Here is a 15,220-nt window from a genome sequence, read left to right on the forward strand (position 1 = left end):
GTAGCATGTGAACTCTTAGTTGCAGCATGCCTGTGGGATCTAGTTCCCTGACCAGGAATCAAACCTGGGCCCCCTGCCTTGGGGGCTTGGAGTCTTAACCGCTGCGCCACCAGGGAAGTCCCCCCCCCAAGGAAACTTCCTTAACATGATAAAGGGCACATATGAAAAGCCCACAAGTTAACATTATACTCAGTAGTGAAAGACTAAAAGCTTTCCCCCAAAAGGAACAAGGCAGGATGCCCACTTCACCACTGCTATTTTCTTGTGACTTTGACATTCTATAATTCTATCTGAAAGTGGTATTTGCTTCATTAGGGTTTTTGTTTGTTTGTTCGTTTTTTGTTTTTAAGTTTTAAAAATTCATCTGCTCCATGGCAGCATTTTTCTCATGAGGGTCCTTTAGCTACTCTGTTTTTCCTGTGCTGTTTTTTCTTCTTTTTAAAATTTTGTATTTGCATAGATCTATTCTTGCTCCTTTTGGGGTTATTTTTGAATGAAGAGGGTTTTTCCTGTACAACTTTTTAGAATACCAGAAGTAGGTATCTTAGGGTAGCTACAGTCTTCAAATTTACAGTAATTTTCTTTATGACCAGGGTTGAGTGTATGAATTTATTTTCTTTCTCCTCAGCCAGAGAAGATGGCTGCTGCAGGGCCGTTCATAGTGCAGGCTGTCTCACTATTTTTTTTTTTTTTGCCACACCAGCAGCCTAATTTCTGCCAGTGTAGATTGTTTGTGTGATTTCTAATTTAGTACTTTCTCCTCTGTTTCTTCAAACTGAGCAGCAAACAAAGCTCCCTCTACCAGCCCATGTCCCCTGTTTTTGTTGTTGCGAATGTGGTTTAAATTTTATACCTCAGAAAGTTGCAGTTGAAGAAATGTACTCTCCCCCACCCCTTTGAGTTTTGGAACCTCATGCCTTATATTTACCCTCCTTCTCCAATTTAATTGTCTCTCTTTAGGCCTCTCTTCCACTTATATTTCTTATGTTTCCTAGTTTTATTGGAGATCATGTTTGCATTTATGTTTTTTATTCTGTTTGTTGCTTTTGGGTAATTTCTGAGAGAAGGGAGATTCTGACTTTGCTCTGTTATCTAATACCAGAAGTACTTAAAATGTAGTTTTTTGTTAGTGCTTTACATATTCAGTTAGTCAAAATATTTTAACTGGATTAAATTTCATAATTATAAACTGTAGATGTGATATTTTCACTTAGCTAACAAATACTTTTTTAGTATTTACTATGTGCCAAGGCTGTTCTAAGTGCTTTATCAATATGTACTCATAATTCTATGAGGTAGATGTTCTTTTTATTCCTACTTAATTGATAGGAAACTGAAGCATGGTAAGGAAAATTAACTTGCCCAAGGTTACCTAATTAGTAAGAAATAAGAACGAACACTTTCTACTTTTCATTCTATGCCTGTAGCATTTGTGGGTCTTGGCATCATTTGATTATACCTTATGTTAGTGAATCCCTTCAGAGCAGAGTCCATGATGCCTCATTCATTTTTATATTCCCAGTGCATATTTAGTAGAATACCTGAAATTCAGAAGATACTCAATGAATGTTGTTGGTGAATTAATATTTTTTATTAGGAGCCAAGTAATTTTCTCTCTGTCAGACTTGTATAGCTTCAGTTGTTCGTTCTACTTGCCTTGTTTAAAAATTTTTTTTGTTTTTGGTATTCTCATGTCATCATTTTAATGCTATTGCCATATTTGTGTTAATAACACCTCTAAAAACAGCTGTTGTATTCCAGGGCAAAATTATAAAGGTTTCCTTATGAAAGAGTTGTCAGTGTCCTGATAATATAAGTACTAGTACCCTTACCCCAGTTTGCTATCCGTGCTAACAGATTATTTTTTATATTCTGATATTAGTTATTTTTAAACAGTGTCATTTGTAAAATAAGAGGTCAGCGAACTCAGAGTAGTAAAAATGTGGTGGTCATCTTGTAGTTCATTTGTTTTTATTGCTGAGTTTTATTCCACTGTAAGAATATGTCACTGTTTGTTGATCTATTATCCCACTGGCGGGCACTGTTTCCTGTTTTTGGCTATTTATGAATAAAAGTGCTATGAATATTTTTGTCAAGTGTTTTTGTGGAGATTTGTTATCATTTCTCTTGGTAAATGCCTAGTATTAGAATTTATGTCAAGATAGATGTATGTTTAGTTACATAAGAAATACCAGATTTTTTTCCCAAAGTGGTTGTACCATTTTACATTCCCATGGACTACATGTTAGAGTTTCATTGCTTTGTACCCTCACTGATATTTATAATTATCAGTATTTTTAATTTTAGCCATTCTGGTGGGTGTGTTTATTTTTGATATTCATCATTATGGGTTTGATATCCCATCTCCACTACCACCATTAACAGCTTGAATGTTCTTCGGTGTTCTGCTTATCCTGGTGATGAATTACAGAGTTAGGGGGTTCCCAAGACAACTCTCACTCCAGATACCAACTGCAAGTTTGGAGGCCTCCAAGACCACCCTCACTTCTGACATGACTTGCAAGATCGTGGTCCCCAAGACTAACCTTGGATTTGATAATTTGCTAGAAGAACTCACTGAAAGTTTACTTAAAATTATGGTTTATTATAGTGAAAGGATATATTTTAAAATTAGCCAAGGGAAGAGGTGTATTTGGTCAGTTAGATAGATTGACTGCCCATGTGGCTGACCTTGGTCTCCAGCTCCTTCAGAAGTTGAGCTGATACCACATGTGCGCCCCCCCACCCCCCGCCACCGACCCCCAATAAATCATACTGTTGTTAGCGTTTTCTATCTGGCATGGCCTAAGTGTCCCAGGTGAACAAAAACACTCTTATCAGGCATGACATTCCAAAGGTTTAGAGATTACTTCCCAAAGCCAAGGGCAAAGGCCAGCCCTCTCTTTGGGTGAGGCTAAACCTTTATTACACACCTTTATACCTTCCTTGGTTGTTTTTTATTTTTCTTTCATTAATTTTCTAAATATTTTTGTGACTTTTTAATGAAAATTTCAAACATACAACAAGGTTGAAAGAATTTTACAGTAAACACTCATCACCCAAACCTAAATTCTACTGTTAATATTGTACTATACAGTGTACTCATTTTGTCACTTATCTGTGCATTTACCCATCCTCTATCCATCAACAATCCACCTTATTTTTAAAATTTATTTCAAAGTAATTGTACACATTACCAGGCTTTTCCCTAAATAATTCAGCATGCAGATCATTAGAGTTCAGTATTCCATATAGTTTCTTATTTTGAGGTAAAATTTATATACAATGAAATATAAATCTTAGGTATACAATTGCTAAGTTTTGACAAATACATACACTCAAGTAACCCAGCCTCTATCAAAATTTAATTTTGTATTTTTCTTTTTTTTTAAATTTATTTATTTTTTATTTTTATTATTTTTGGCTGTGTTGGGTCTTTGTTGCTGTGTGCAGGCTTTCTCTGGTTGTGGTGAGCGGGGGCTACTCTTCGTTTCGGTGCGCGGGCTTCTCACTGTGGTGGCTTCTGTTGTTGCAGAGCACGGCCTCTAGGCGCACGGGCTTCAGTAGTTGTGGCGTGCGGGCTTAGTTGCTCCGCGGCATGTGGGATCTTCCCGGGCCAGGGCTCGAACCCATGTCCCCTGCATTGGCAGGCGGATTCTTAACCACTCTGCCACCAGGGAAGCCCCCCCCCCCTTTTTTTTTTAACATTTATATATTTATTTGGCTGCACCGGGTCTTAGTTGCAGCATGCAGGCTCTTTTAGTTGCGGCAAGTGGGCTCTTAGTCGAGCCAGGCGGGATCCAGTTCCTAACCAGGGATTGAACCTGGGCCCCGTGCATTGGGAGCATGGAGTCTTACCCACTGGACCACCGGGGAAGTCCCCTTCCTTGGTTTTTAAAGCTCACAAAATGTTTGTGTTAACTGATATAATCTGTGACCAAGGTCAAGAAACTTAATTGGTTCATATGGATATAGACTGTGATCTTGGTTCTGCCTATCCCAGGAGCTAACCTAACTGAGCTGTTTAACTGAAACTTATGAAGAGCCTGAAACGTGATTATAGAGTTTCTGTCTGTTCTTTCATTCATTCAGCAAACGTTTATTGAACTACTACCGTTTTCAGGCACTGTGCTACACATGTAAATACAAAGCACACTCATTGCTCCCAGGGAACTCCATAGTCAATTCACAGACAATTACAGTACTTGAAGTGCGTGCTATGTTATAAGATGCTGGAGGACCACAGAAAGGGTGTCTAAATCACAAGTGGAATTCAGGAAGATTTCTCAGGAGAGGTCATGTTTAAGCTAAGTTTTGAAGGATAAGAGACTTAGGTCAAGTAATAGGGGAAAGGAATTCCAAGCAGAAAGGACCACATTTGCTAGAGTGTGAAAGCAGGAGCCTAGGTCCTTTTACTATACTTAGCTCTAGCCTAGGATGTGAATGGAGGAGTTTATAGAGATGAAGCCACACTAGCAGTCAAGTCTGGATAGTAAGTAACCTCATCTGTCATGTTAAAGGAATTTAGATTTTTTTCCAGGAGTGATGAAGAGCCATTTCAGAAATGTTAGCAGGAAAGTGGCTTGATCAGATTTATTTTAGGAAAATTATTTAGAACATTAGATTTTTATTGAAGAATTGTTGCATGGGTTTATTCTTATTCCTTTCTATATGATATGGAATTTATATGAGTTGATTGAAAATTAGTGCTTTTTTATCTTTAATTTTTCTTCTAATTATAGAAATATTAATTATTAGAAAAAAAACATAGAATAGAAAATAAAGAATCTCACGTCCCCTTCTTTTAACAATAAAAATTTGGATATATTCTTTGAGTGGCCCCCCCCGATATGTATTTTCCAGGTATACAGAATTTATACAGATACCTGTATTACATAGAGGTATCTATTAATATTTTTAAGATAAAATGAGATCTTGCTTTACATATTCTTCTGAAGCTTTTAAAAAATACTGGGTAATATATCGTAGCTTTCTTCATAGTATTTATAATTATCCCATTTATTATTAAATATTTCTTTGTATAATGATTTATTTACTATCTGTTAGTCCTATTTGATGTCTGTCTTATTCAGTGCTATATCGTCAGTACCGATACAGTGTCTTTTCCATGATAGCCAGTCAGTTAATGTTTATTGCGTGAGTTAATTGAGGCTACCTTTCTATACCAGCACATACAGAATTACCACATTCTTTTTAGTGGCCATATAGGATTCTTCTGAATGTAATAGAATATATTTTGAAAGGTTAGTTTGTTCCATTTAACTATTAAATTTTTAAAAATATGCAGTGGGAATGTAAAATGGCACAGCTGTTATGAAAAATAGTTTGATGGTTCTCCAAAAACTTAAGCATAGAATTATCATATGACCCAGCAGTTCTACTCTTAAGTATACATTCAAAAGAACTTAAAACTTAGTTCTACATAGAAATTCATAAATGAATGTTCATAGCAGCATTATTCATACTATTGAAGATGTAGAAACAACTCAAATGTCCATTGGTGGATGAATGGATGAATTGTAGTATATCCACACAATGAAGTATTATTCAGCCATAAAAAGGAGCAAAGTACTGATACATTCTACAACTTGGATGAATCTTGAAAACATGCTAAGCGAAAGAAGCCAGACACAAAAGATTACATATTACATGATTCCTTCTGTATGAAATATCCAGAATAGACAAGTCTATGGAGACAGAAAATTAGCTTAGTTGTTGCCAACGGTAAGGGGAGTGGGAATGGAGAATGATTACTTACTTAATGGGTATGAAGTATTATTCTGGAGTGATTAAAAAGTTTTGAAAGTAGGGAGAGGTGGTGGTTGTACACACTGTAAATGCACTAAATGCTGTTGAATTGTATACTTTAAAATGCTTAATTTTATGTCATAAATTTTACCTCAGTAAAAAATATATACATGTACACATGGTATAGATTCAAACAATACAAACAAGAAATCAGTAAAAGGTCTTTCTTTTACCACTACGACCAATTCCTTTCTTCATAAGGAACCATTGTTAGACCAGTTTCATGTTAAATATTTCAGGGAATTCTATCACAGTGATTCCTAAGGGGACCACAGTAGCATTTCTGAATGGTACAGTTTTATATTTGATGGACTGTGGTAACTGAGAAGTATCATAATGATCATAATCCAGCATATACATGTAAACATTTTTATATGAAAAGATAGTAATATACTATATATATTATTCTGTAACTTTTTTGTTTACTAACCATTGTATCTTCCTATAAAGTTGCAATTTACTAAATAATCCATCTTTTCCCCTTTGAATCAAAATGCCATCTTTTTTAGTTACTAAATTTTTATTTATTATATTGATATTTGGTATTTGGGTATATTTGGGTGTATTTCTGACTTATGTTTCATTATCTCTGTTTGCTCATTTCATTACCGAGCTGTTTTAATTACTGTTGCTTTTAAACTTAATTTTTACTATCTGGTGAGGGTAGGTGATAATTTTTAACATTATTCTTTTTTAGAATGTTTATAACAATTCTTTTATTTTAATATTTATTTTTATTTCTTTATCTTTGGCTGCATTGGGTCTTTGTTGCTGTGCACGGGCTTTCTCTGGTTGCGGTGACTGGGGGCCACTCCTCACTGCGGTGCACGGGCCTCTCATTTTGGTGGCCTCTCTTGTTGCAGAGCATGGGCTCTAGGCGCGCGGGCTTCAGTAGTTGTGGCACACGAGCTCAGTAGTTGTGGCTCGCGGGCTCTAGAGCGCAGGCTCAGCAGTTGTGGCGCACGGGCTCAGTTGCTCCGTGGCATGTGGGATCTTCCCGGACCAGGCTCGAACCCGTGTTCCCTGCATTGGCAGGCATATTGTTAACGACTGTGCCACTAGAGAAACCCCTATAACAATTCTTAAGTGTTTATTTTTCCATTTGAACTTTATAATCAAGTTACCTAAATAAAAGAAAAATACTGGAATAATGGCAAACTTATCTCTCAGCTCCTCAAACCTTGGCAACTGATAATCTACTTTCTGTCTTTATGGACTTGCCTATTCTGGACATCTTGTATAAATGGAATCATATAATATGTGGGATTTTATGTCTGGCTTCTTTCACTTAGCCTGATGTTTTCAAGTTTCATCCATATTGTAGCATATATCAGTACTTTGTTCCTTTTTATGGTTGAGTGATATACCACCATATGAATGTAGCACATCTTGCTTATCCTTTCATCAGTTGATGGACATTTGGGTTGTTGTCACTTTTTGGCTATGATGAATAATGCTGCTATGAATATTCATTTACAGGTTTTTGTGTAGACGTATGTTTTAAGTTTTCATGGGTATATACCCAGGAATATAATTGCTGGGTCTTATGGTAACTCTATGTTTAACCTTTTGAGGAACTCTCAGACTATTTTCTGAAGCAGCTGTACTGTGTTACATTCCCAAAAGCACTCTATGAGAGTTCTCATTTCTCTACATCCTTGCCAGCACTTGTTTTTGTCCATCTGTTTAATTATAGCACCCATTAATATTTTAAAAGAGAAACTGATGTTGAATTTTAACAAATGCCTTTATATTTTATATGAAGGTTATCAGAAGATTTTTTTGCTCTGTTCTCTTGCTGTGGTTTATAATAAATAGATTTCCTAATATTGATGATGTAAATTTTGAGCAGTTGTGATCTTGTATTTGTTTTCTTTATTTAGAAGAAGAAATTACTTAGTAGACATGTAATTGTTTAACAACAACTAAAAATTGCACTGACAATTTTAAAATTAGTTGATATGCATGTTCAGAGTAAAAGAGTTAGTTCCCCTTTTCTTGCAGACTTCACTTGAACATTCTTATTTCAAGATGAGATACATCTAAGGTTAAAAGGGTTCTAAATAAATAGCTGAAATATTTCCTTTCATCTTTTGTAAAATATTAAAAATACCACCTCCTTCAAAATACAGGTAAGTTTTCAGATTTTTAATGATTAAAGTTTAAGCGAGTTCATTTTAATTAGTCTTGTTTGCCTGGGGAGATATATTTAGTAACACAGTCATAATAATTTCTCAGTCCAATTTTAGTAAAACAACATGGGTGTAAAAAAGGTTTGTGCATATGTTTATAAGTGCATTTATTTACTTAAAATAAGGACTTTATTTTTTCAAACATCAAACTAAAACATCAGAAAATATAGAAAGCAAAATCAAAAGAAGAAAGTGAAAGCCAGTAATCTCACTGTCCAGAGAAAACTTACATTACTATTATATATATGTATATGCAGACACACATAATTTACATATATATACACATACACCAAATATATATATAATACAGTATACAAATGCATGTATACAGTGTGCTTTACATATATGCATATATAATATATAGTTTATATGTTTTCTCTTAAGGAGAGCAGACGAATTGTATTTTAAAGGACTGTGTTAAATGCTTTATAATGCACCAAACCCCATAAGGAAAAGGGTCTTGCTCAACTCTTTTTTTGTTTGTTTTTTAAATTGTGGTAAAATACATATAAGATTTACTATCGTAATCATCTTTAAGTGTACAATTTAGTGCTATTAAGTACATTCATTTTGTTTTGCTGCCACCACCATCCATCTTCAGAACTCTTTGCATCTTGCAAAACTGAAACTCTATACCTATTAAATAATAACTCCTCTGATCCCCTCCTCCCACTCCCTGGCAACCACCATTCTCCTTTGTGTCTATATGATTTTGACTGCTCTAAGTACCTTATATAAATGGAATCATACAGTATTTGTTCTCTTGTGACCGACTTATTTCACTCAGTGTAATGTCCTCAAAGTTTATTCATGTTGTAGCATATGTCAGAAATTCCTTCCTTTTTAAAGCTAAATAATAGTTATCCATCCCAAACAAATGTAGTAAAATTTTAAATACTTTAATTTCTTATAGAAGAAGTGAATAGTCATGTTGGTAAATTTAAATAATTATTAAAATGGGGAGTTTTGGTTTATTGCCTTTTTTTGTATTCCAGCTCTTTCTTTATATTTTTCACCTTTTACTGTGATATCTCTGCCTTAATGAAGTGCTTTTAAGAGCACGGATCCCTGACACCTCACAGAAATGTCTTTAAACTCAGACTACTCAAAGTAAATTATTAATGTTATCATATTTCATTGACTCTACCTTGCCTGTGGTTTGTAAGGTACACTGTTATTTCATGTACTGTTAAGATAGAAAAAAATACGGCCAATCATTATTTATTTGTTTATTTATTTTTAAAGGAACATTTATTTATTTATTTACTTTTTGGCTGCATTGGGTCTTTGTTGCTGTGTGTGGGCTTTCCCTAGTTGCGGCGATTGGGAGCTACTCTTCGTTGCGGTGCGTGGGCTTCTCATTGAGGTGGCTTCTCTTGTGGCGGAGCACGGGCTCTAGGTGCGCGGGCTTCAGTAGTTGTGGCACGTGGGCTCAGTAGTTGTCTGCCAATCATTTAAAAGATGAATACCAATATCATAAATGTTAAAATGTGAAAAGTATTTACTGTAGAATCTGTGAAATATAATACATGTGTGGAAAGGGTGCTCTTATTATACCATAACATGTGGTGGCCTTGTACTTTGTTTTGTGACTCTTGTAAAAGAATGGAATGAAGGAAATGATTTGACTATTTCATGTTGAGAAGCTGATCAAATTTTGATTTTCACCTTGTTTTCTGTAGTCCCTCTATGTTTATTATTATATTCAGGAAACATTTTTACTACCTACTATGCACTAGCCATTGTGATAACAGCAGCTAACATACACACACACACACACACACACATATCTGTCTTTTACTCTGTGCTGGTCACTATTTTGAGCACTTTATATATTGTCATTAACTAAATTTTACACTATCCCTATGAGATAGATACTATTTCTATATCCATTTTACCAAGAAGGAAACTGAGGCACAGAGAAGTCAAGTGACTTGACCAAGGTCATACAGCTAGTAAGTAGTGGAGCTAGGATTTGAAGTGGATTGTCTTAACTCCAGGGTCTGTGGTGTCAGCAGTATTCTTAGGCACATAAGGTGAATGACATATTGTGCCTTCCCTCAGCACAGCTTACCAAGCAGTATGTGAGGGTGTGTTGATAACTGTACATAAAGTTACTGTTATATGTTTGGTAACGAATTTTTATTTGTGTTTTTAGGACATTCAGTCAGAAGAAGGCTGCTATTGAAAGAGAGTATGCACAGGTAAGCTTGGAAGTGGAGGTCCCCATCCTAGAATACCTCTTCTTTGGCTTAAGGGCAGATATGTTTGTTGGAGAGACGTGTTGGCATCCCTGTATCCTCCTTTTCTTATTTTTGGTTCTCTCACTTTGATCCTCCTTTTACTCCATTTGAATCTTCAAATGAAGAGCTAATTTGCTTCTTACTACAAAGAAGGTTGTGAACATTCTGGGAGAAGATAATAGTCACAATATTTGTAAAGTATGTACAAGTATAAGTAAGAGTGAATACATTTTACAAGTATATGTACTCATTCTCCCTTATATATCCCATACTCTGCAGTTTTATGAAAGGTTAATTATTTTTGTTCAATCAGGTATTTATTTCTCATTAGGTCCCTGTTGATAGAGAATGGCATGCTTTCAGTGGATGATATGGTGCTATTTATAGGGAAATTTAAGCATTTATTTTATTTTTTTAAAATATTTATTTATTTCTTTATTCATTCATTCATTCATTCTGCACCGGGTCTTAGTTACAGCATGCGGGATCTTTGTTGCGGCATGCGGGCTCTTAGTTGCAGCATGGGGACTTCTTAGTTGTGACATGCGCACTTCTTAGTTGCAGCATGTGGACTCTTAGTTGCGGCATGCAGGCTTCTTGGTTGTGGCATGCGGACTTCTTGATTGCAGCATGCAGACTTCTTAGTTATGGCATGTGAACTCTCTGTTGTGGCAGGCATGAGGGATCTAGTTCCCCGACCAGGGATCGAACCTGGGCCCCCTGCATTGGGACCGTGGAGTCTTACCCACTGGACCACTGGGGAAGTCCCATAAGCACTTACTTTAATTAGAATCTTATTTGCTCTCAGATAGCTAAATGTGCCAAGGAAAAATTATGTTGATATATCATTTTGTGAGTATTAATTAATAACTACCCATCCTTATAAAAAACAGTTTAACATAATTTGGAAATTTTGGCCCTTATAAGCAATTACTTTCCATGTGGAGTAGAATTCTAAAATTGATCCCCCCTCCCAAAAAAATCATGAAAGTAGTATTTGTTACAAAATTTAAAAATACAGGAGAACACTAGAAGGAAAAATTAACACCCAGAAAATGCTGTACATGATAACTCCTGTTATCAGTGTAATTTGTGTTGCTACTGCTGCTATTGTTATTATCAGTATAAATAATAAAATTGGGGAATGATTTTATTTGTACTTTGTTAGGTTTTGATTTTAGTTTTATTCTGATTTCTTTGTAGTTTACCAGGTAGCTGTCTGTCTTTATTTTATTTTATAGTCTTAGAAAAGGAATTATCTATTTTTGAAAACTTAGGTAGACTCAGTAATTCATTAATTCAGCCATTAGTTATTGAGTGCTTATTATATATCAGGTGCTTTACATAATGAATAGCATTAGTTCTAACTTTAGTGCTGGACCTTTATTCTTTGCATATATAATAGATACTAGTATTGATAGCTAATATTGATTTAATCCCTACATTGTACCAGGCACTTTGCTGATAATTTTACATATATTATCTGGTTTAATTCTCTCAATAAACCTTTAAAATAGGGAGTTACTATGCTGTTTACAGGTATGTTTTCATATAGACCCTTTATAGATATGCTTCCATTGGGATCAGAGTATATGATCTGCTTTTAAAATTTAGTACAGGGAATTCCCTGGTGGTCCAGCCTTTAGGACTCTGTGCTTTCACTTCTGAGGGCCCGGGTTCGATCCCTGGTCAGGGAGCTAAGATCCCAAAAGCTGCGTGGCCAAAAAAAAAAAAAAATTTTTTTTTAATACAAAGTGAAAATTTTTGCATGATACATTCTTCTGTAACATATTGTAAAGTTTTAATAATCAAATAAATAAGACTGGTTCATGATTAAAAATATAAAATAGTACATTAAATTGTATGAAAAGTAGCAGTCCTCTGATGTAATGCCAGTCTTTTTCCTCAGAGAAAAGATTAAAAATGAATCCTGTTTTGGTTCTTTTGGTGATCTTTTCCATGTCTTTAAATAATGTGCATATAATTGATTCTTGATTTATCAACTCTAGACATTATTGCTTGATTACTACTTAATTAAATGAGAAATGAGCTTCTTAAGCCATTCCTTTCCAGCCTACTCTTTCCAATATAATTTGTCACTATTTTAGTGCCTTTGCTACTTTTCTTCTTTTTTTTTTTAAAGGGAACTTTATTTTTTCCTTCCTTCCTTCCTTCCTTGGCTGCGTGGGGTATTCCTTACTGCGCGGGCCTTCTTTAGTTGCGGTGAGTGGGGGCTACTCTTCCTTGCAGTGTGCGGGCTTCTCGTTGTGTTGGCTTCTCTTGTTGCGGAGCATGGGCTCTAGGCGCGCGGGCTTCGGTAGTTGTGGCTTGCGGGCTCTAGAGCACAGGCTCAGTAGTTGTGGCGCACAGGCTTAGTTGCTCCGCGGCATGTGGGATCTTCCCGGACCAGGGCTCGAACCCGTGTCCCCTGCATTGGCAGGCGGATTCTTAACCACTGCACTACCAGGGAAGCCCAGCTACTTTTCTAACTCTAAATGATCTACTGAGACTTCTATCTCTTCTGTTAAACACACACACACATATGTTACATGTATAGATATATGTATTTATGTGTATATACATATACACATGATGCAGTTGAATTATATTTTACAAAGCAGTCAGATTTACTCTTGAAAAATTTCTTTAAATGTCTGTCAGGTAAATTATATCTGGTTGTGTTTATATAATTCTATATAATAATGTATGCAAACTGTATAAGGAAGCTAATAGTAGATATTTCAAAATTTCATATTCATAAAGTAGAGTATTTCTTTGTCTCTCTGCTTTGAGCAGTTGAGTACATTTATGGAGAGCCAGTTTGCTGACTCTTCTTGTTATTTGTCATATTTGCCTTTTAGATGAAATTTTTCAGTGTTTTCCCTGTTAATTTTTCAATTTATTTCTTTTCTTTTTAATTAATTTATTTAATTTATTTATTATTTTTGGCTGCGTTGGGTCTTTGTTGCTGCACATGGGCTTTCTCTAGTTGCGGTGAGTGGGGGCTGCTCTTCGTTGCAGTGCGTGGGCTTCTCATTGCAGTGGCTTCTCTTGTTGTGAAGCATGAGCTCTAGGCACGCGGGCTTCAGTAGTTGTGGCTTGTGGGCTTCAGTAGTTGTGTGTTGCAGGCTCTAGAGCGCAGGCTCCGTAGTTGTGGCGCATGGGCTTTGTTGCTCTGCGGCATGTGGGATCTTCCTGGACCAGGGATCAAACCCGTGTTCCCTGCATTGGCTGGTGGATTCTTAACCACTGTGCCACCAGGGAAGCCCCTGAATAACTTTTAGATTCAGAGCCATTAATTTCCTTGTTTTTCCACACTGTATTACCTCTCTACCACTTAGTGCATTAGAATGCAGCATTTCTTGACAGAGTCTCCCAGTATTTCCTCCAGGAATTTTTCCTCTTTGCTGATACCACCCTCTAAGTTTTCATGCAGAAAAGTTTCTTGATCTTAGCAGATGGTGTCAATGGAACGTTTTCTGACAATGATCAGATAGTCCTTAATGTTTGTTGTTGGAAAGGTGTAGGAGTTCGTTGTTTCCTCAAGCCACCAAATTCTGTTGTATCCTGACAGCAGTTAAGGGATGTTGTCAATGGTTAGATGCATCCTGATTTCAGAGATCTTAAAATGTTAAAAAAAAATGTATCTTGTTAATAGAATTGATGAGATATGTTCTTTTTCCCACCCAGGCTCTGTAGAGATTTCATTGTTTGAAAAAAAGTTGAAACTTGCAGCGAGGCATTAAAGAAAGGATACTCCTAACGGCTTCTTTCTTTCGTAGACTGAAGAATGTGTTGCAAAGTAAAATATTCATAATATTTTATATATATATATCTATAATGTAATATATCCATATTGGACTTTTTTTTTTTGGTATGGGAAAAGATACCTTAATTGCCTTTTTTTGTATTTATTGCCGTAGCCACTAACTACATATTTTTCAGTTTATGGACAAGAAGTGGGATACTAATTCAAGGAAAGGCGTTTTCAGTCTGAAATACAACAAATTAATGATAATGGGAAGATTACTTGACTTCTCTGACCTTTTTTTCCTTCATTTTTGAACGGAGTGATAACCATTCTTTCTTCCCTTCTTCTCAGCTAGTTCTGGAGACCAGATGCACTGGTCTCCAGAAATGAAGACTTCCCAGTCTATGTTTACACGTATAAGAAATATGAAAATAGTTCCCAATCTATGTTTACACGTATAAGATGGTCCCTTGTGTTCTTATTGTGATAGTTTTCCTTTTTTTTTGCAAATTGTTGTAACCTAGCTTTGCTAGATAATGGATTTCCATATTAGAAAGGGAGTGATGAATTATGGGGACCTTTGCATATAATATTAGATAATCCAAGTCCCATTTTTCTGGGAAAGGGTATAAGGTAAGGTAGTTGGAGGACCTTCTTCCCTTTGGAAAAGCACTGTAAAAACTCTGCCAATATGAGAACGTTTACCGTTTCATTAGGATAACTACTTAACCTTTTTATTATGCCAGATTTTTTTTAGCTGTCTTTTTTTTTTTTTTTTTTTTTTTGGCTTCGTTGGGTCTTCATTGCTGTGCGCGGGCTTTCTCTAGTTGTGGCGAGCGGGGGATACTCTTCATTGTGGTGCACGGCCTTCTCACTGTGGTGGCTTCTCTTGTTGCGGAGCACAGGCTCTAGACGAGTGGGCTTCAGTAGCTGCGGCACACGGGCTCAGTAGTTGTGGCTTGCGAGCTCTAGAGCGCAGGCTTAGTAGTTGTGGCACACAGGCTTAGTTGCTCCACAGCATGTGGGATCTTCCCGGACCAGGGCTTGAACCCGTGTCCCCTGCATTGGCAGGCAGATTCTTAACCACTGTGGCACCAGGGAAGCCCAAGCTGTCTTTTAAAAGCCTTTTAAAATACAACCACAGCTCAGATTTTGTACTAGAAATTCATGCAATAGGACCAACTTTATGGAAATTTTCTTTATAA

General features: G+C 36.1%; 1 protein-coding gene across 1 annotated transcript in view; it reads left to right on the forward strand.

The window, feature by feature from the left end:
- FCHSD2 (FCH and double SH3 domains 2) overlaps positions 1 to 15,220 on the forward strand; it is a 316,582-nt gene that overhangs the window by 55,795 nt on the left and 245,567 nt on the right. Inside the window, exon 3 of the mRNA XM_068554544.1 lies at positions 10,180 to 10,225. Within this exon, the coding sequence (XP_068410645.1) occupies positions 10,180 to 10,225 (46 nt within the window). The remainder of the gene's footprint in view (positions 1 to 10,179; positions 10,226 to 15,220) is intronic.

This window comes from Eschrichtius robustus, chromosome 11 (assembly GCF_028021215.1).
Source record: "Eschrichtius robustus isolate mEscRob2 chromosome 11, mEscRob2.pri, whole genome shotgun sequence".
In the NCBI taxonomy this organism is placed as follows: Eukaryota; Metazoa; Chordata; class Mammalia; order Artiodactyla; family Eschrichtiidae; genus Eschrichtius; species Eschrichtius robustus.